The sequence below is a fragment of the Leuresthes tenuis genome, unplaced genomic scaffold (assembly GCF_036924035.1).
Source record: "Leuresthes tenuis unplaced genomic scaffold, fLeuTen1.0.hap1 SCAF_15, whole genome shotgun sequence".
Classification (NCBI taxonomy): domain Eukaryota; kingdom Metazoa; phylum Chordata; class Actinopteri; order Atheriniformes; family Atherinopsidae; genus Leuresthes; species Leuresthes tenuis.
The window spans coordinates 24,168,679-24,189,135 of record NW_027325369.1 but is presented as its reverse complement, the minus strand read 5'-3'; the positions used below and the strand labels follow the sequence as shown (position 1 = coordinate 24,189,135).

At 41.8% G+C, this 20,457-nt stretch overlaps 2 protein-coding genes across 3 annotated transcripts; both read right to left on the bottom strand.

Moving 5' to 3' along the window:
- Positions 1-788: 788 nt before the first annotated feature.
- Positions 789-12,144, bottom strand: lin52 (lin-52 DREAM MuvB core complex component). Its single transcript, XM_072365841.1, has 6 exons — positions 12,057-12,144; positions 9,912-9,986; positions 9,787-9,824; positions 9,614-9,680; positions 9,324-9,407; positions 789-1,174 (listed from the first exon to the last, which is right to left on the bottom strand). Exons 1-6 carry the CDS (start codon positions 12,073-12,075, stop codon positions 1,119-1,121), a joined length of 339 nt encoding a protein of 112 aa, XP_072221942.1. The 5' UTR covers positions 12,076-12,144; the 3' UTR covers positions 789-1,118.
- Positions 12,145-13,435: 1,291 nt separating this feature from the next.
- On the bottom strand, positions 13,436-19,768 carry pomt2 (protein-O-mannosyltransferase 2). Of its 2 annotated transcripts, none has more exons than XM_072365652.1 (21): positions 18,843-19,768; positions 18,679-18,763; positions 18,487-18,591; positions 18,285-18,393; positions 18,039-18,147; positions 17,609-17,768; positions 17,413-17,519; positions 17,245-17,327; positions 16,842-16,951; positions 16,696-16,762; positions 16,433-16,493; positions 16,270-16,348; positions 16,011-16,162; positions 15,837-15,928; positions 15,657-15,733; positions 15,500-15,571; positions 15,335-15,394; positions 15,135-15,240; positions 14,907-15,047; positions 14,312-14,423; positions 13,436-14,113 (listed from the first exon to the last, which is right to left on the bottom strand). In XM_072365652.1, the coding sequence occupies exons 1-21, from the start codon at positions 19,142-19,144 to the stop codon at positions 14,008-14,010; spliced, it is 2,295 nt and encodes a 764-aa protein (XP_072221753.1). In that variant the 5' UTR covers positions 19,145-19,768; the 3' UTR covers positions 13,436-14,007. The 2 variants fall into 2 exon arrangements, with proteins under 2 accessions (XP_072221753.1, XP_072221754.1); XM_072365653.1 differs by having other exon boundaries at positions 16,433-16,484.
- Between the last annotated feature and the right edge of the window lie 689 nt (positions 19,769-20,457).

The window sequence follows — 20,457 nt, the reverse complement described above, 5'->3', positions numbered from 1 at the left end:
TGCAAACAAGCTTACGTGGACAGCGGTAATGATAAATATTACTTTTCTTCCCCCCGTCCTCCCATTTACGGGCACATGATGCGTTCAAGGACCACAGTTTCGCCTTTTCAGATCCCAGAGACAAATTCATGTTTTTTCTTTTTTTCCGCAGAGGTGAACCGGGGTCCGTGTGGGAGGCAGGGGGTGAAGCCACCGATGCAAGGGGCGGCCTCTTACCGTGTGAATCGGAAAGACGATTAGGGGCTTATTAGTGGCCTGGGGAGAAGTGTAACTTGTTGGGAGTGAGCGGCCAGAGCCCCAGCGACATCTCCAGCCGAGAACAGTCCGAGGCATTGTCTTACCTAATTATGGCGGATGGACTTCTTTTTGTTTCCCACTCGGCATGCCTGTCTGATTCTCTTTTTTGCTCGGCCGCTAGCTCCGACAAGGCTGAAGTGTGCTAATTAGAAAAGAAATGGTCCCCGTAATTATGTCAACTCTTATTAACGGCGATGACAATGAACAATATTATTTTTACGCAATGTTTTGTGTAGGAGACCCGGCTTCCAATGCTCATTAAACGGAAAACATGCCCTGGTAGCCGGGAAAGCACTCTTATGTCGGAGCCCCTTACATGCCCACAGCAGAGAGGTGCTGCACTTTGAGAAATGGCGGAAGCATGAAGTTATTGCCCTAATTAAAAGCTGAACAATCTCTGAAAACTCCTCCATCACAAAAGTTCGCAGCTTCAGTTTCTATGTCGATCACTTAAAGGGAAACTAAATCAACAGCCATCTTCTTGTATCTTTTTCTTAAATCTTTATTATACAACCTCGCAAACTGCAAAAAAAACTAATTCATCTTTAAAAGACAAGTAAGAATAAATAAGGAAACTTTTTAAATCAAGACAGGCCTATAAGCCACAGAGAAATTCAGTGAAAAGTAGTGAGTATCCATGAAAGTAAAGGCATCTAGAGGACAAGGTGCACTGAGGAGTCTGAACAGGATCTACTTGTTAAGTGAGCATTTTGCCCCAATTTCCGGTTTGAACGCACAGTCTTTGAACTTTGTTGTGAGGTTCTGAACAAACAGATCAGAATCACAGTGGACTCTCCAGTCGCTTGAACAAAAAAGATTTGTCACTTCTTGGGTCTTTCCAAGATGTTCAGGAACTTCCCCCTGGTCATTTCCCTGGCTGGAGAACAAGAAGACAAATTAATCAAATATTAGGAATAAACCACATCGCTGAAGAGAGCATTGCTGATCAATTAGATGCTAATGAATGATTAAGATTTTACTTCTAAGAATCGTTGACAACTAATGAAACATTTGCCTGCAGCTCTACAGCATCAGAACTGTTGTTTAATAATGCAAAGCATGTAATCAGTACCTGCATTACCACTCTGTAAGGTAATTTATACAAACATCTGCTCATTCAGGACAAGGAAAACAACAGAAAATGGAGATGCTACCAAAGACTTTACAGAATGTATGACTGCTGTCTCTGCAGTGTGGTACTCATGCAAGTTACCAAGGAGAAGAAAAGAGAGGAGAGAGCAAAGAGACTACATGCGACAAATTAGGGAAAATGGCTGTCATCCATGCAACAAATTAGCAGCACAGACATTCAGCATGACGGCTCGTGACAAGTTAAACTGGATAGGAAATCACAGAAAACACAACATTTTGAAGAAGTTTTATGAATTCAAATTAAAACAATCCAAATGAAACAAATTAGGAAGGGACACACTATGTGGAGGGGGGGGGGGGGGGGGGGGGGGGGAATCATAAGTAAGCATTTTTTGTTTGATTTAGCAGTTTGGCCTTAAAGGCTGGGAACAACGGAGCCTTAGATAATCCTCCGAATGCAACCGCCCTCAAATCTTTTTTCTTTACATGGTGGGAACAGCAGAACTGAGGCAGAAGCAAGTTTTCAGTGCCATTTGTTTGTAATATTACTCCCAAACACCAAGTCATTTGAAACTTCATAGAGAGGCAGCTCAAGAGCAGAAGATGAAACCTTTCAATTCTGGCATGAAACTGGGTCATTTTCTTTAAATTTGGCATCCGGCCTTGGCAGAGGATGTGTTCTCTCAGAGACCAACTGCTTTCTACTTTGCTGTGTCTAGAAGCAGGATATATATGATTAATACAGGAGAGGAGACTAGAATTCCTTCTCAGTACAATAAATACAGGAGTTTTCATTATAGTGTCATCAACTCGTTATTATACCATGTCGCAAACACAGCCACATATTGGCCCTTGTGGCACAAGTTAAAAAAAAGTTATGTTAAACAATTTTAAATTGTTTCCACACATTATTCATGTTTACAAAGAAAATTCATGGACATTTGTGATGCAAATCAATCACATGAGTAAACCTGTTAACATAGCCAAGCACAGCAGTAAGCTGTATAATTAGTCTGTGTTGACAAAAATACTTGAGGTGAATCTGAGAAGCAGGTTTTGGAATCAGCCCCCCTGCTGAAGGCCCTTTATGAAACTGATTTCCACTGGGAGTGAAATCACTGCCGAGGCCTTTCTGTGAAAGACAAACCCCTGTGTCCATGGAGACAGCAGGGACCTTGAAGGCATCGGCCCGGAGAGGCACCATCCAGGTACAGCATTTACTTTCCGTTAAAGATCACAAGCATATCTGCCTTTTAGCTCTCCAACAGTTTTTAAAAGGGGCTGCAAAGCTGGGATCCTCTAAATGACTTTAGTTGACGTTTAACAAATTCAGCACTTTGCACAATTACAAGAATACAGAGCAACAAAGAGGGCTGATTTCAAATGTGAGTGAAGCATAAAGCGATCCACCTTCATAAAAGGAAAATATGATTAGAACTGCAATTGTCTGCTGGGGTAGCGGGGCCCAGCCTGCCCTGCCTGCTGCAGCTAATGAAAAAGACCAGGCATTTAGTAATTTAGATGAGTTGGCCAAGGTGGAATGATAATGGTGCATCTGGGCGTGGAGGCCATGTCACCTTGAGGTGTCCATCATTAGGGTAAAGATGATGCTAATTGGAATGGGATGATTTCATTTTGCACTTTGCTGTCTCTTCAAATCACCCTAAACAAAGTCATCAGCAGACTCCTGGACATGCAGAGGGTGCTTTAAATTGAAATGAAGCCATTAAAATTAGGTGAGGAAAGCAATTACACTGAGATGACCCTAAAACTATCAGAGCGACGGTGTCACTTCCTTTTTGGAAGGAACAGTAAACGGCAGGAATTCACATTTTTTTTATTTGGACGATGTCGCGGCCTTCTCCATCTGATGATGAGACCAAACTTTAAAACAGATCACGGATGTCTGTGCTACCTCTCCTGAGAGTGTTACAATAATGAAGGTTCAGCTCAGCCTTCCCCCAATCAGACACAATCTCAAATAACAATGTCATAGCAGACCAGACCATCTCTCAATGTATACTATGTGGCATCATCAGGGTGAGCGTACGCTCCGTTTTAATGACAGCTAACCAGAATCTAAGCAAGAACATTATCAAAGTCTGAGCATCAGGGATGAGCATGGAAACGTTCCATGTGTTGCAAAGCTGAGAACTGTGGCAGGAGACGGCAGCTGAAAGGAAGAGCTAATCTAAAGCAGAACACATCAGTCACGCTTTATTTTTAACCCTCTGGGCTCTGAGCCGTAATGACGTCATGATCATAGACCTCAGAGGGTTAAAAGGACCACCAGTAACCAGAAGTGCATCCATCCAATGACACCAAGATGACTCCATAGAGAAAATTCATATCCGATAAGAGAAGTTCATTTTAAATGGGACTCATTTGGAGCCACAGACATTTTACAGCCAGCACCTAGCAGCCAACAATGGTACTGCGTTTTCATATTGGATTAACTTTTAACAGCAAGTGATTACATCCATCTTTTATATTCAGTCCGTGATGTTCTCTGATGATGCGACCGCTGATGAAAGCAGCGTGATAAATGACGACGTGTGCAGAGGTGCACAAAAGACTGACGGATTGCTCGCTAAAAGCATGATTGGCTAATGACGCAAGACGCGCTGCGAAAGAAAATTAGGGCAAATAAACTGAATGTTATTAAATGGCCCGAGTCGGTTATCCAACCTCAACTGAGAAAGCTTTCTACTTGCTGAAAACAAATGCAGAAAACTCCCAGACGAGCACCAACCCTAGTGCGGCTGCAGTAAAGGTCGGAGAGGATTCAGCATTTGATGATGTCAGAGTTCTTTGAACATGTATTTCAACAAATCATACTTTATCTTTATAAGTCACAAGACTTAGGACTAATACTTGGAAAAGAAAGCCCACTGCAATGGTTGTTCGTCTTGTCTTTTTTTTTTTTGCAGGCAAAAAAACTCAAAGTAGACACCCACGCAATGGCATGCTGATTAACACACAAACACTTACACACAGGCTTTGTCATACACTCAGAGAGATCAATACTGATTAGGGGGACTTAGAGATTTGTTTAGTTGATTAGAAAGGTCAATTACTAATTTTGCACTAAGTTAATCAGCATCTTGTTACAACTGCCATCCATACTAAATGACACCTTATGGATTCTTCAGGCCTTCGCCTTGCCCTGTTGATTTGTTGCAATCTAATTATCATTTAGCTCTAACTGGTCAGATTTCATCCCAGTCAGCCTCAGTATTTTGGTTAAAAACAACATATAGTATCAGATACAGTCTTAATTTAACCTAAAGTAGCCCCCCCCACCCGTTTCCTTCCTCAGTCCTCTAACTGCACGGCTGTGGCTTTCAGGCCTTGTTTGGTACAAAGCAACAGTGGAGATTAACCTATATCTGCAAACAGCTAAAAGTGCCTGGGGGCTTTTCAAAATGTTGCCTACTTTTTTTAATCTGAACAGCAACCACCAGGAAGCTGTTGTTGCAAATGTTTCTGCAATTTTCTGCTCCACGCTGCTAAATCATTTTCATTTGGCAAATCCCACGTGGATCAAATGCAAATGAAGGAGCGATGCGGTGGTGTAACATCTCACTTTCCCTCCTTTAAGGCGAGTGATCCAAGTGTCATTCCCACCGCCCCCACCACTGCTCTCCTGTGTATGAAATGAGAGTAATCATGACTTTGTCCCCAAACCCCCCCACCCCCCTCTCCCAATGGCACGCTTCTGGTGATCTGCTGGCCTCTTCTTAGTTGCTGTGACAGATGACCACCTGGGTTAACTGGAGTCCGGGACCCCAGCCCTGACAGGCCGAATTCACTTTCATTAAGAGTTAAGAGGACTTATCTGACCCTCACTGCCCATCACTGAGTGCTGCTCAGCTATTACGGGATGTAAGCTTTATTTAATGGATTTAACATCCACTTTCACTGCCCTCCTCCCGGGGGGCAAGAGAGACACAGAGGAGATGACACACACAAACACTCAAGCATGGAAACACTTGAAGGCACACATATTCATCTGACGCACCCGCCCAAACACCCCCGCCTTGCACCACATACACCTGACGCTCATGTTTGTGTTCAAAATTCAATTACCCACTTATTGATACTTCACAGGGATATTTAAGATGCAGACACGAGCTGTGATTTCCCAGGGGAGCCACTGGTTCCTCTTTATGTCCCAACCGAGAGGGTCCTCCCCCTCCCCCTCCTCCTCCAATGCATTTTCGCCTGGCTGACACACACACACACACCAAAACAAACACATCTGCACCTCCAAACCCTTGCCCCAGCCGATGCCTGTTCAAGAGGTGTCCTTATTAATAGGCAATCAGTCAAAAATCATTCATTAAAAAGCCTAAAAGGTTTTACACCCGCACTATGATTAGCTGGGAAAGAAAATCCAATGAATTCCTAATGCCTTTATGGAAATGAGATGTCATTTCCGATCTGCTCAGGGAGGCGGCAGGCAGGAACCAGGAGCGGTGTGTGAGTGTGTGTGTCGTGCTCTGCGTTTCCCCTTCTTTCACACAGCTCCGACACTGATCCTGCCTAAGATATGAGCGAAGCTCTATCGGATACAGCTGTAACATGCTTCACAATGGAATGAGATGCTTCAGTCATGCTGCTGCAAAATGTGTGTGAAACTTAAAAGATTTTTTCCCCAACGTGGTTGTGCGCGAGGTCTGAGGTTACTGAATGTCAAAACGATTAAGATGACAGAAGCAGCTGATCCAGCCAAGATCCTTGTTTCACCTTGTGTCATCTTAAAGGGGATGCGCCTTAACTCTGCTGTTAAGCGCTCCTTGGAGCCCAAGGAGACACAGGGGAGATGTGAAAACATGAGCACAGTGAAATAGTTAAGGTGAGGAGGAAGAGCAGTGGTGGTGGTGGGGAGGCACACCCTGTTCCTCATTCAGCTGCTGTCAGCTCAGGCACTTCATAACCGCCCGCCCCGCGGTCAGCCCGCCCTGATGGATTGATGGAGGCACATTAGCACGAGTGGGGCCCAGTGAATGCAATCATATTCAGCAGCGGCACGCTTCTAATAGGCTGGAGATTGATCCTGAGGGTGAGGAGGAGGTGGTGGTGAGTACAGGCCCATTAGCAGCTGTCAGGGCAGGGCGCCCTTCAGTCTCACCTTCAAACAGGCAGATGCAACAGGGGTCAGACTGGGTCTGTGCTGGGTGGTATTATACCTGAAGAGAGGCGATCTGCAGTGTGGAAGAAACCACAACAGGTGGTCCCAGAGTACGACTCAAGGGTTAGGGTGGGGTGGGTGCGAAACTTCAAACATCACACAATTCAATTACAATTTGGGAGTCACGAATCAATTCGAAACCAATGATCGATTCTAAAATGACTTTGCACACAGGACTGATGTTCAACCAGTACAGGCTCTAATGTGAAAAACTCAATTTGAAATCCCATGTGTAACTGAATGAGAAGTGCAGTTCGACCTCATTTTAAATAAGAGCTACCAAACTCTTCTTTCACAAGAAAAAAAAATGAATTTGCTCTCAATTATCTATTCACAAGGATCCCTCCCTTGACAGATGAGAATCACATCCACTGTTATATTGAGATGACATTTTATACAACTACATTTATAAATAAGGTGTCAAAATCATGACTTATTTAGGAAACATTAAAGAAAGAAGAACCTCCCCCTTCTTCCTCACACATTAGAGAAACCACAGTGAGCCCAAAAGCTGGATATGTGACGGACTGTATTTCCTGCTGAATTTCCTCTCTGCTCCATATCAAACTACCAACTCTGACAGCTAATTTCAGCAGTAACTCACATATTAGGAACTCAAAGTCAGAGAGCTTTGCTAAGTGTCAGAGATAAACTCATGAAGTCACCCAGCCACAAAAATACATTCTAATTTCTAATCCACATAGGCTACAAGGACTTAGTTGGATTGTGAGAAAACATCTAAGTATTTTCAATACAAGGTCAAGATACAAGCTACAGTAGATGGGACAAAACTCCAAATCAACAGCACATCCAAGGGAGACAACTGTTAAATGGTGGTCAGTAGCCTTGAGCCCACAAGTGTGCAAATGCCCCAACCCAGTTGTGCAGCCATGTTACCAGCCGTCTTGGTTGCTGAGGCCCTTCAGCGCATCCCGAGGGAACACTCAGCTTTCAATTACCTCCAATATCAGCACTTATCACAGTCCTCAGCTTCCCCCAGAGACTTGGGGCTTGATGCCTATGCTCAGCAGCCCACGACTGGGGCATTCATCATGGGGCAGAGTAACAGCTGGTGCCTGAAGAGGAGGCACGCGTCAAGCCCCTGCGGGAATAACTGGGCCAGCGTCACATTTTTGGGGGTGCTGGTGGGAGGAGGAATGTGTATTACAGTCTCCCTTCACATCTACGTTAATACATATGTAAAAACATGAGTATGCAAAAGGCAAACAGGAACCTGTGCCAGTCCTGCTCAAGCCCACTTCCCTCACAGCAGTGGGGTTGGGTGAGTTTCCACTGCTTGATTGTGCTCAGCCTATTAACCAGCTCCCTCTTTAATGGTCCACATGTTGAAGGGGGAGGGGCAGTAAATCCTGTCCCCCTGCCCTCGCTCTGCCATGCCTCTGCGGAGGATGTTTACGGGCACTGAAGAGTGCACAAACATGATGAAAAAGTAGCTGAGATTTACAGGGCCTCCCCTGACAGCCAGGAAAAGGAGAAAATTAAACCAGAGGGCATTAAACAGGCACCGATTACAGGGCTGCTCTGACACCAATAATAACCATCATTGTGTCCCATCATCCTGAGGTACATGACATGATTGCAAAGCCAGCAGTCCAACACTTACGACAGCTAGCATCTTCATGCCAGCAAGATTACATGCTTCTCCTGCTTGAGGGAAATCAAACAGATTGAACTATTTTTCAGCTAAATAAATTTGTGAATAGTAGCAAATGCAATGTAATCTAGAGATTTGCCTTAGATTACACCACTGCAGGAAACATTTGGCATTTAAATCACCATGTACTTAAATCTATTGATGACATTTTAGATCATTAAACATTTCCCAGTAATGCAGCTCCAACTTTTATCGACTTCGATTCCTCTCAGAATTATGCTTCATATCATTCAACCTGGGTGAAAAGGTCTAAAAGCTGTATCTACAATATGTCCTACTCTTTAAACTCGCATCTGTTTCCCCGTATGATCGGGCATTCTGTTACCTGACTGGAAGAACAACCCCCCTCATGTGAATTTATTCATACATCTCATCCTAGTAATAGAGGAATGCACCACCATTCTTCACTGCATCACTGGAGCTTTTCCACTAGACAAATTCATACTCATTTTTCCTCTCAGGATAATATGAGCACTTAGCTACATCTCTCTAATCCACACTCCACAAGGATTATGACAATGGAGGCGGTGGCGAATGGATTAAATAGATTTTGCATCCATCAAATGTCTGAGCATTTGTTGTATGAGCTCTTGTCGGCAAGCCCGTCTTTCTTAACTTTTTTCACTTAACAAGATTGACCCGAATCCATTATTTTAATACCTGAAGGTCAACTTATTGACCGTTTGACAGCAGAGTTGGCTCTGAATTGCAGAATCACAACCTCAACAATAGCCATCGTGTTCCTGGTTAAAAAAAGCACAGTCCACGTTAAGTCAAACTGTGTTATTCGGACATGAAAGTAGTCAAGAATGCTGTGAAATCTACAACTATAAAATAAAGGAGCCTCGGAAGGCTGTTAGCACCATCTGGTGGTAAAATGTCACAAACCAGGATGCTTGTGACTGACCTCAACCTACCGGTGTCACAGCTCCTCTCAGTCAATTTTCAGTTTTAAATCCCAAATCAGAAAAGGCAAAAAAAAAAAAAAACATCCACACGCCTAAGACTCCTTTTATAGTTGAACCCACACCTGCACCCCACTGTTTCTGTTATTCTTGTACTCACACTCCTCTAACCCCAGCTGGTAAGCAAGATTCTGAAGTCCTTTGACCTTCTCCATCAGGTTGGCTGTGGTCAGACTTCCCAACTCTAAAGAAAGATGGCAGATCATAAAAAAAGTTAGCTGTTAGCTGCGTGCAACTAATTCTAAAAGAAAGTCTGATCTCGCTTGACATTCTTATAAGTTAAGGCTGTTCCTGTCAGCGCTCTCTCTCTGGCCCGACAGTTTAACACCAACTGCTGCAGGTATACAGAAACTCTTTCAAAGTGACTGAATTTATGCCGTTTACACAAACCTTTCAACATTTCAATGTCCTCGCTCTCCAGCTCCGCCATCCACTTAGGGGGTGAGTTAGAGATAGGCTGCAATGGGAGAAAAAGCAAAGATAAGCGGTAAACTCATGCTCTGCGTTGCAGATGTTTTAATGCAACCTGTAAATCACAGCCAGCGACTGCAAACCAAACTCACATTTTTGCAAGATGCTGCGAATTCTGCAACTCCAGGCACTGCGTGAGAAAAAAGATCCTTAAGATTAAACACGACATAATGCAACAGTGGCGAGCTACAGAGGAGCAGAAAGGACTCAAACTTACATTGCTCTGGCCACAAGTCTGGTGACGCTCTGTCCAGCTTCTCAAAGCTCAACAAAGAACTCTCAAAATCATCACCTGACAAGACAATGAAAGCATTCTTAGTGTTTTTAACGTTTCCTGAAGGAAATGCAGTAATGGTGCATTCAGATACAACGTATCTAATGGTGAAAGAAAAAAAAAAGACACATTCTCAATCAAAGTCAATCATCAAAGTCAATCAAAGCACAGAATATATAATATTCATCTGAATACACATAATGTAACTACTACTGTTGACCAATCATAATTATTCTACATTCATAAGCAGCAACTGAAAACCACCTCCTAAAGCATCAGGGTTTTCTCTAAAAGCCTTAATGACCCAGCCTCTGAAGCCTCTAAAGCAGGCAGAAGCGTGAAATCAAAGCATTTCAGAGCATTCAATGCGCTTATATCATCAGGTATAAAAGAGGGCATATGTAGTGTCATCTATACCAAGGAGAAAGGTTCAGTTAGAGTAAAATGTCCAAATCACACACTACAGCCAATCGTTTTGGGTCTGAGAAAACAAGCAGCCACTTCTACATCAAACAACATACCAGTTCAGACATTGTTATGCACTCCACCCACGTCTTGTGCAGCCGATCGCCGTGTTCTATTATACGAGACATATGGCCGAAATAATGTCCGCTCCAGGAGAAACACCGAGTACTTAACGCCACTGAAAGACCAGTGCTTAAATTAGTCTAATCAGCAACACCTGCGGTAGCTTCCATAACATCAAAATGCCTGTTCTAAAAAAAAAAAAAAAAAAAAAAAAAGAGTCTTCACGACAGCTCCGCCATGAACTTAGAAAGTTTGTGTAAATCTGAGAGGTCAAAGGAAAATATGATGCAGTGCTGCAAATGTTTCAAATCATTTCTTACACCTATTTGCATACAAGCTGTGAGCCGAATGTCAAAAACACAGAATATGTTGCAGTCCAGTGCAGCCACAAAAAAAGTAAATAAATATATAAGAACTCAGTCTTAGATATAGTACTAAATGAGCATCTGTGGACTTTGACGTGTCCATTTGAAAATATTACCTTTAGTCTTCTCTGCTGGAGCCAGTTGCGTGCTTAAGGTTGTTGTCTTACTGCACGACACTCTTTATTTTAAAACTCTGTGATGCTACTACCAGTATTTAGATGTGGTAAAGTTCTTATTGTGTAACATCTTTATTGCTTAGGCTTATTGCACTTTATGCTTGTCATTTAAACCAAAAAGTGCTATTTTCATCTCATCTGCCCTTGAGATCTTTAGCAGAAGTGTTACATATAGACACCTTCCTACAGCAACTGGTGGAGGCCCCTTTCCTTGGATGACTGTAACGTTTTCCAACCCCACAGCAGCTACCATCTTTGAGGCCATCAAAAACAGCCTTTGTTCATGCCATAACACATGTCCACAAACATGTTGGGTGAGGATCTGGCTTTGATACATCCCTGTTTCTGGAATAAACCAGGGTCCAAACTCACACCTACTTTTCATCCCACAGCTTAAAAATGCACAAATTTAATCCTAAACAGCCAATTCTGCAGGTTTACCTTCGCTACTCATTGATAAGTAACATGTATGATTCTCAAAACAAACAAAAAAGAGTACAAAGTATAATGTTTGTGTCTCATTTACTTGAGCTGCCTGCTTTAGTGTGTATTTGCACAGTTTTGAAGGGTAACTCGTAGAATAAAATGAGAAACTGCCGCCACTAAATCCCCTCACGTTTAATACATACGATATTGTCAAAACTATTTATATAAAAAAAAACTATTTGTGAGTAATCATAACGTAGGTGGAGGTGATTTAGCCTGTACGTGACAGGGAAGCTAGTAAAAAGCTAGTGGCACCCACGATATCAGCTGTGTGGATGCTGCTGTACGGCATGTCCAAGCCAGCTGTACACTGCTCCTCTCAACACTGGACACAAACGACACAGGGGCTGGTGGAGCCTTAGATCAACGGAATAACATCTCCAAACAGTAAAAATACAACGCTAACATGCGTATTTTGTTCTCTCTGTTGGTTCTACTAGAACAGTATTCCACCTGTTAACGATTGCGTTCGCTTGAAAAGGTTAAATTTACGATTTATTCACGTCGTATCGGGGTAAGGAATTAGAATTTACCTCCATTTGGAGACGCCATCTTCACAATAATCACGTGACGAACGACAACCAATGGCGGCAGTCGCAGTTAGTGTTGACGAATGGCCATGTACTTCTCAAACACGCCGCCAGGGGGCCGACTAGTTCACCGTCATAAAATAAATCAAACATCAAGGAACAAAAAAACACATCACATAGATTCATCTGGTTGTTTCTTCTGGTGTTGGAGAATTGTGCTGTAAAGCATTCTCACTATTAATTTCCTGTTTCCCTTTATTATTATCATTCTGCCGTTTTTCGGTGCTTAACTACTCCTGCATACTTTCAGCGATTTCTACAATTTAGGTATCAAAACGTTCAGCTCTTTCAGGAGATTCCTGCTATTATTTTTGGTGTTTCTAACTTTTATTCTTTTTAAAATATTCAACTTTTACTAAACTTTTCCTGTCATTCAAATGAATGGAAAGTGCTTTCAACTCTTCAAAAACTTCTTTATCTTTCCAACCTAACTACTTCTGCATACTTTCAGCTGGAGACACCTTTCAAACTTTAAATGGGTCACAAGACATTCAGCTATTACCAAATGGTTCAGCAAATATTAAGCCAGTTTTGAAATGTGACAGCTTCAAAAACATGAAAACTACTTTTTTTTGTCCGTTTTGCATTTTTTTAAATCCGTTTTTCCAATAGGTTTAAATCATTCCACTATTGTTATTTCAACTTCAAATTCCTTCAACCAAGACTTCAGCAACCTGTTTTTTCAGCAATTGAAAGTTTTTTTCTGCTTTTTTAGCATTGTCAGCTATCCCCATTCTCACTGCTGTTTTGCAGGAACAACTTATTTTCTAGTATCTTACTTTACATTTTTCATTAGAAACGTAGTCTAGGTGTTCTGGCTACAAGCAGAAATATATTAGATAAAATCTTACAATTCTATATCTTATCCAAGTATTTCCTGTAATTGATAGTTTAAATTCCTTTATGCAGTTATTGTACAATCATTCAAAAAGGAAGAATTAAGGAGATGTGCACATTTTGACATGTTTCTGTGAAGAATTGCAAATAAATCTCCTATGAACAATCAGACCAATCAAAATGGTTTATGTCAGTTTCTCTTTCAGCTTTGTCACTTCCATTCATTATTTTATCATTTGTCTTTTTATTGCCTGTATCTGTAATGTCCTTTAAAATGCTTACTGATCTCCTAAAGTTGTTGATGGACACTGCTTCGAATGCAGCAAATTGAGTCGGTCTGAGTCTTTTGAATCTTTTTACAAGGTTAATGGGTTACTTCAAGATGCTTTTTTCTAGGATTTGTAAGTATTTTGTTAGATTTCCCTTTTAATTGTATCACATTTCTAACTATTTTGTTTCAGTATATAGCACAAGAGGGCAGAAAATACAAGAATAACCCTATTTATTGGTCACACTAAAATGTAAACAGAGTCAGTAGTCAGTAGTAGTCATTCTAGACAGCACTAAAGGCTAAGTACAATATAAAAATGCCATCACAAAGATCAGGACAGTTGCAAATGAAAGTACACACTTTGATAACCTGTAACCTTATGTGTGTTGTTTTAATCAAGAAAATGCATCATTTGAACTTTTCAGGTTATCAGTCATTTGTATCTTTCAGGCACTTTTGCTTTATATAGATGGAAGTAGTGTTGTGACTTAAGGCAGCTTGGTGATGATCAAAGTCTACTTTATCTTCATAGACTCCACAACACTGTCTTCTACATTGCAGAAGTTCATGTCCGTCTCATCGAGTGTCCTTCATCTGTGATGGCTTACAACACATGACATGCTGTGACACCAATACTTGGACAGGTAGAGATTCACCCAGCCCCTTAACAAAAACCTACAGAAATACTTATGTGTAAACACTTTCAGTCCAAAACTCTTTGAGACTATCACATTGAGAACAGTATATATATATTGAAGCATTAGTGTCATGATCATGCGGCGCAGACTAAAACTCCCAGGACTCCATCCACTTCAAGCCAGCCATGACGCTGCCTGGCTCGTGTGCTAATGGGCCCGTCATGCCGTAGGACAGCGGATAAAACAGGTAGAAGCTGGCAGACAGAAAGGATTATATGGATTTATATAATTCAATTCATTTTCATTCATGAGATCATTTTACAAGGCACACAGGGAGCATCAAGAGGTAGTGACCGAATAATCACAAGGAAAATGCAGCAGACATCAGTGTGGACAGGCGGGATGTGACAGTGAACTGCACACAAGATGTTCCTTCATAATGCTCAGCTCACCTGTACAGAACACTGAATAGAAGTACCATCTGCCCGCCTCTCTGCAGCCAATCAGAATAAGGCGGGGGGAGTATCAGGTCAGCACTTCTCAACAGGATGTCCAATGTAACCCCTGTGACACACAGAGTGCTTTAAACAGAAAACTGCAACCAACACGAGTGAAGCCTCATGCAGTAACAAATGCAGAATATTAGAAACGAGGCGCTTTGAAATAATAGTTTGTAGACGGAAGGAGTGCAAAAGTTAGAGAGTGATGTGAAAATAACGACGATAACATTACATTTCTCATTCTATCATCCAGCTTTGTTTATGCAGGTGGATGGAAATTATTCAAGCACTTTTAGCAATTAGCTCAAATAATTCCACTCAGGCTATCATGTAATAATTCTGATGGAATAATTCAATTAGGACTCAAAGATGCTATTTTAGATGAAAAATGTCCTCATTTTTATCTTAATCCTTAATTGCTTTTTCTTCTTTTTAATCTCATACATACAGGAAGTCTGTCCCTCGGCACTTGCCATTCAGTTTCACTCAATTTGAAAACCCCTGCGTTATACGTTGAAACTGGGCTAAATCCAGTGGGATCGAGTACCTGTTAGCATGCTGCTGAAGAGCATTGCAGGGAAATAGTGGTGATAATACAGGACACGACCCATAGTATAGAAGGGGATGTAGTGCAGCAGCCAGCCAAGGAGCAACAGTCCTCCTCCTCTTGTGAGCACGCGAGAATGCTCTGAAACACAGAGCAGATTACCAGACATGTATAAATGATCCTCTTATCTCTGCTGCAGCCATGACTGACCAGTGTCTAAAATCCTACCTTTTCTTTTTCGCCCCAGTGAGAAACCTCTTTGAATGACCACAGATGCCATTGCCACCATGATGAGATACAAGCCTAAACTGGCCAGATTTATCCACCAAACCACCTGAAGAAGAAGACAAAGAAAAGATTTGTAAACGTATCCGTGTCGGTCAGATGAGAATGACGACTGGAAAATGAAGCATGCTTTAAACACTTACAGGGTTTCCCAGCAGGTAAACACGGTACTCTGTCTCATTGACTCCCGAAAATCTCAATCCCTTCATGCAGACACACCAACAACATTTGGTGTTAAGAACAGTTTTGTGAAAAAAAGAAAGATTAAAGTTTAAAGGAATAAATTAACTACTGATCGTTCAATGCACCTGGTAGTTGATGGGCCAGTGCCAAGGTTTGGAATTCATTTCATTGTCTTTGGGTTTCAAGCCACTATTACCCTAAAATGACACACAATTAACAAAACAATACATTTTCAATTTAACAATACAGATTCTTTGAGGGCATTTTGCCATAGTTACTCACCCTTAACATAACAATGTGTGACTCGAGTAGGATTTCCAGAAAACTTGGCTTCAGTACAGACAGACTTATGTTGGGTACTGCCAGAACACATGAAAATAAATGGTAAGATATCAAATAGCATCTGACATCAACAAAATACAGACAAAAAACCCAGAAGTATATGTGCTGTGTTCGTCATACATTTGGGATTGATATGGTCCTCAATGTTCCACTGAGAGCTTGGAGTCTCCTTCAAGTAGGGACTACAGGTCACCTCTACCTGCTCCCAGCCCCTGAACAGAGATCAAACCTGAAGTGCATGACTGTCCATATGCAGAAAAGCTAATTAGATTGGTGCTGAGAAGACTGGTTTACCACTTTGGAAGAGTCTTGCCAGAGGAATAAAGCACACAGCCGGTAGCTCTGTGCAGAAAGCGAACTTTGCTGCGCAGCACCTTCACCAGTTCGCCCTTTCGACCTCCACACACCTCCACCTGCCACAGGTCATTGGTGTCCCCTGTTCCATTCTAACAACAGGCACAATAAGATAAACAGTTTAGCAATCTTCTTCATGTTGACTGTATGTACAGTAATAGTGTGAAAAATGACAGACTTATGTTAGAAATGTACTCACACTTCCGTAGCCTGTAACCTGAAGGTGTTTCTTGGTTAGAGGGGCTTCATGGAGGTGACTGTGAAGGTTACGGGTTGTCCTGGAAACAAATAAAAATAAAAATAAGCATTTAAAAAAAACTGGATTGAGACATCAATCTGGACAGAGGACTTATGATACTTACTCTTTGTGCTCCAATCGAATTATGTCACCGTGACGAACCAGATCAGGGGTCTCTGACTGAGCTGATCAAAGAAAAACAATAAATTACTGTCAAAATACAAGCACTCAAACAAGCACTTCACAAGATGCGCCTTCATCTCCACAGTCCTGAAATCTCAATCCAACAGAGCAGGACAATGGCATCATGAAGAACTAAAAGGTCCAGTAATGACAGTGGGAAATAACTGTAATAGGACACTAAAAAACTGATCATCATTTTCTTACTATCATTTTCATCTTGTCTATGAACCAGCCACAAGTTGTTGTAGTCCTTATGGAGGTAGGCGGTCACCTGTTGATTACAAATAAGAGAGTAATGCAGTCCATCACATATACAATTCAACATTTCAAAGTTACACCTGCAGCCTAACCTGCTGCTGCTTTGCTCCAACTCCCTCTGGGTATAAGTGCCAGTGAGAGTGTAAATAACCCCCGGCGATACGGAGGTTTTTCACTGTAATGGTGGAGCCATATGCCAGGTCTGCATCAGAAAAACAGAAGATCCCCACGACTTCACCATTAAAATGTTTGAACTGCTGTTTGAAGTGTTTTCGTAACGACCCTACATACATACCAATTCTGTAACTGAGCGTAAATAAGCTTTAATGCTAAAACTCTGACATGCTAAGACAGCAGAATGTAAACAAACATTCAACCCATCTGGCTAATATTTTTGGGGAAATGCCCACATTTCTCTTTTACATCTTTTTCTACTTTTAGTAAACACAGCTGCAGCAGCGTTTGGTTTTACTCACAGCTGTGTTTGAGACTTACACTCAGGCATGGATGCGTTGTGCAGGTTGTTCCCAATCAGGCGGGACTGAAAGGCAGAACTGAAGAAACCGTCACCCGGTCCACTGGCAAGAGAAAACAACCACGATCATTCAAACAATGCGGCGGACACTGTACAACGATCACGCTTTCTTCAACAATCAAACTCACCTTTTGTTCAACACAACAAAGTGGATAGCAAATATTGTAACATAAAGGAAGAGTGGAAGCAGAATGAGTCCAACAACCCGAGCCAAGAAGTGCTTCGCAATCTCCATCTGCAGCCAGACAAGATGGTGGGTAGCCAGCAAAATTTCAAACAAATAATAACAAACAATTACAATTATCAAAATATGCCTCTGTTTACCAGTGAGAGATTCAGGTCTCCCAAAAGTCTCCAGAGGTCACAGATTGTGTTCAGCCCAACCAGGAGGATGATAAACAGACCCACAAACTTAACTCCAAGAGCTCCAGCAAGGTTTACACCGCACAGTACCATCCAAAGCCACCAGGGGGCAGTGAAAGGCCTGAAAACAACAGTAAGTGGGGGAGAAATCATTTGCTCCTTTACTGCTTGATAAAAGCTCAGACAATGTTTGTATCATCTGTTTTTACCATCAACAGCAAGTAAGAAAATTACCCAAGCATGCAACAGCCTAAAGTCGGACCTGAGAGCTAATTTAATATGCAATGTGTGGCAATTTTACATTAAACATGAGGTTGACAATTAACTTACTCAACTGATCACCAAAACAGTGAACAAAAAGAATTAGATAAAGGTTTTAGTGGCATCTCACCCGTATCTGTGCTGGCTGAACTTGACCATACTCAGCACTGCTGCCATGATGAAGAACATGAGTATGGGGTCTAACAGGATGTACTGAGAGATGGTGATGCAGCCTGTGTCTGTCAGGAAGGTAGAGATTTAAACACCTTTAATTATGTGACTTTTACATATATTTGATTAAGATCCTGTTTATATTTCCATTAAAACCTATTATTTGTACAACAGTAGCTCCAGCTAATGATCGTTAATTACTAACCAAATATGAGCAGGGTGGCAGTGATGAGGGCAGCACTGTGAGACTGAGACAGCTCCAGCACTATGAGGTAGGCAAAGATTGGGAGGAAGGAACCCAACACGGCACATAACTGTAAAAAATGAGTCGGGACAAAAACAGCTGCAGCTTTAGCACATCTAATCCTTTTAAAGTTGAGACATGCAGTGCGAGGAAAGCAGCATACCCCTCTCATCCCCCAGTAGTTGTGGTGCTCGTACTTGTCTCCTGGCTTTATGAAGGGAAAGGTGCCATCGTAGCCAGTCATATAACCAGCGAGACCGATCAGCATCTGCAACAGAGTCATTCCAACACGTCATTCCAGAGTCTGCACCAAGACCCCCTGAGTCTACATGAAAGCAACACACAGCCGTCTTACTTTTCCAAGAGGAGGATGGACATCAAAAAAGAAGGTTCGGTTTATGTAGTAGCTTCCCATCTTTCCAAAGTGGGTTTCATCCCAGCTGAAACACACAGCAGAGCCATCAGGGCTAAAAATGCCACACTGATAAAATGCATTAATCTGTAGGGAACTCTACTCACCAGACATGTGGAGGCTCTGTTATCTTGTAGAGGCGTGTAGAGAAAGACAGTCCCACCACCAGCATCAGCAGCAGTTTGCTTGGGGATTCATTACTTCCCCCGCCAAAAAACTGAGAAGATGAGCCATTTGAGGACTGGGTGTCATCTTCTGACAAGCGTCCAGCATTTTGAATGCTGTTGTCTTTTGCCACAGGAGTGATTGGTGACTGACTGGACTCTCCTGTCGAGGAATGGATTTTCCTGTTTCGAAGAACTGAAGTGTCTGTTTTGTTCCTTTGGGAAATGAATTCTTCTTTTGCCATGAGGAAATTCAACCTTTATTACAGTGACTAGAACCCCTTTCAAAGCCAGGGAAAGCCAATAATTTAGTGGACCATACAAAGTTAACGGGGGTGTGTGTTAATGACTGATACAGCAGAAAATGATGCTGTGCTGCTGTGTTTTGAGGCGGATAACTACAAATAGCAAAGACACCAACACATTTAATGCTGGTCCTCCAAATATTACTTCACAATACTGTGTCAACAAAGGTGATGAGGACATGAGTGTCACACAGCCCACATTCACAAGTATCACACGTGATATTAGTTACATTGCTACTGACCTATTGATACTTTTTCAACAAACCCACACGTACTCTAGCTTTCCAGTTAAGTATCTCCTTGTCCAATGGCATTCAAACAATGCTAGCTAACGCTAATGATCTCTATCGGCTCGAATTACCGTTATTACACAAAGATCTATATTGCAGCCAAGCACCGCACGAGAGCTTGTAGCTCGAGTCAAATGGAACAAGTATGAGATACGTTGCCTTATGGGAGATGTATTCCAATATAAAACACCCAAACGGTGCTAACTATGGAGTGTAAGTATTGTATCTGGGATAAACGCAATTTCCCAAAACTCCTCCGGGATATACTCGTGCAGTACGGAAACCTCGAAGGATCATTTGTGGATTTCTTTTTCGTCCGCTGACCCGAAAGCTTAATGTGCAGTTACGACCTCTTTGGTTATAATGCACTACAACATAAGATGAAATGTCTACAGAAGGGTCACGTCGCGAGAAGACAAATAGGGAAAAGTTATCTTAAAGTAGGCAAAAAAGGTTCATGACTATGCAGTTCAAACATTTTGCCACCAGAGGGAAACATAGGACAATAAGTAATTGAATTGAAATTTAAATATATATTTTTTAAACTTCATGTAAGACTGTTTGTAGGCAACAATGTGTCTCCGGACTACATATCAGGATAAATAACATTTTCTTTTTTTCAATAAAAGATGTGAACATCTGCTGTCAAATAACCAAAATCGAGAGGTGAGAAGAAATGCTTTTTCTCAAGAGCTGCAAGATCAGCTTTTATCATTAAATTACCAAATTTTATTGATTTGAATTTGTACATTATTCATCTGTCATACATCAAATAGTAATAAGTAGAAAACAAGCTCTACTATGAGCAGCTAATAATAATCAGTCAGTTTTAGCTTAAACAATAACCCAATAACATTAGTGCCATCAGTATACTTGGACACGTCTGCCATCGGGTCTGATAACTTGGAGTGTTTGGATAGTTTACAGTACATGCGGTTGCAGCTTTTGTTTATTGTCTTTCTA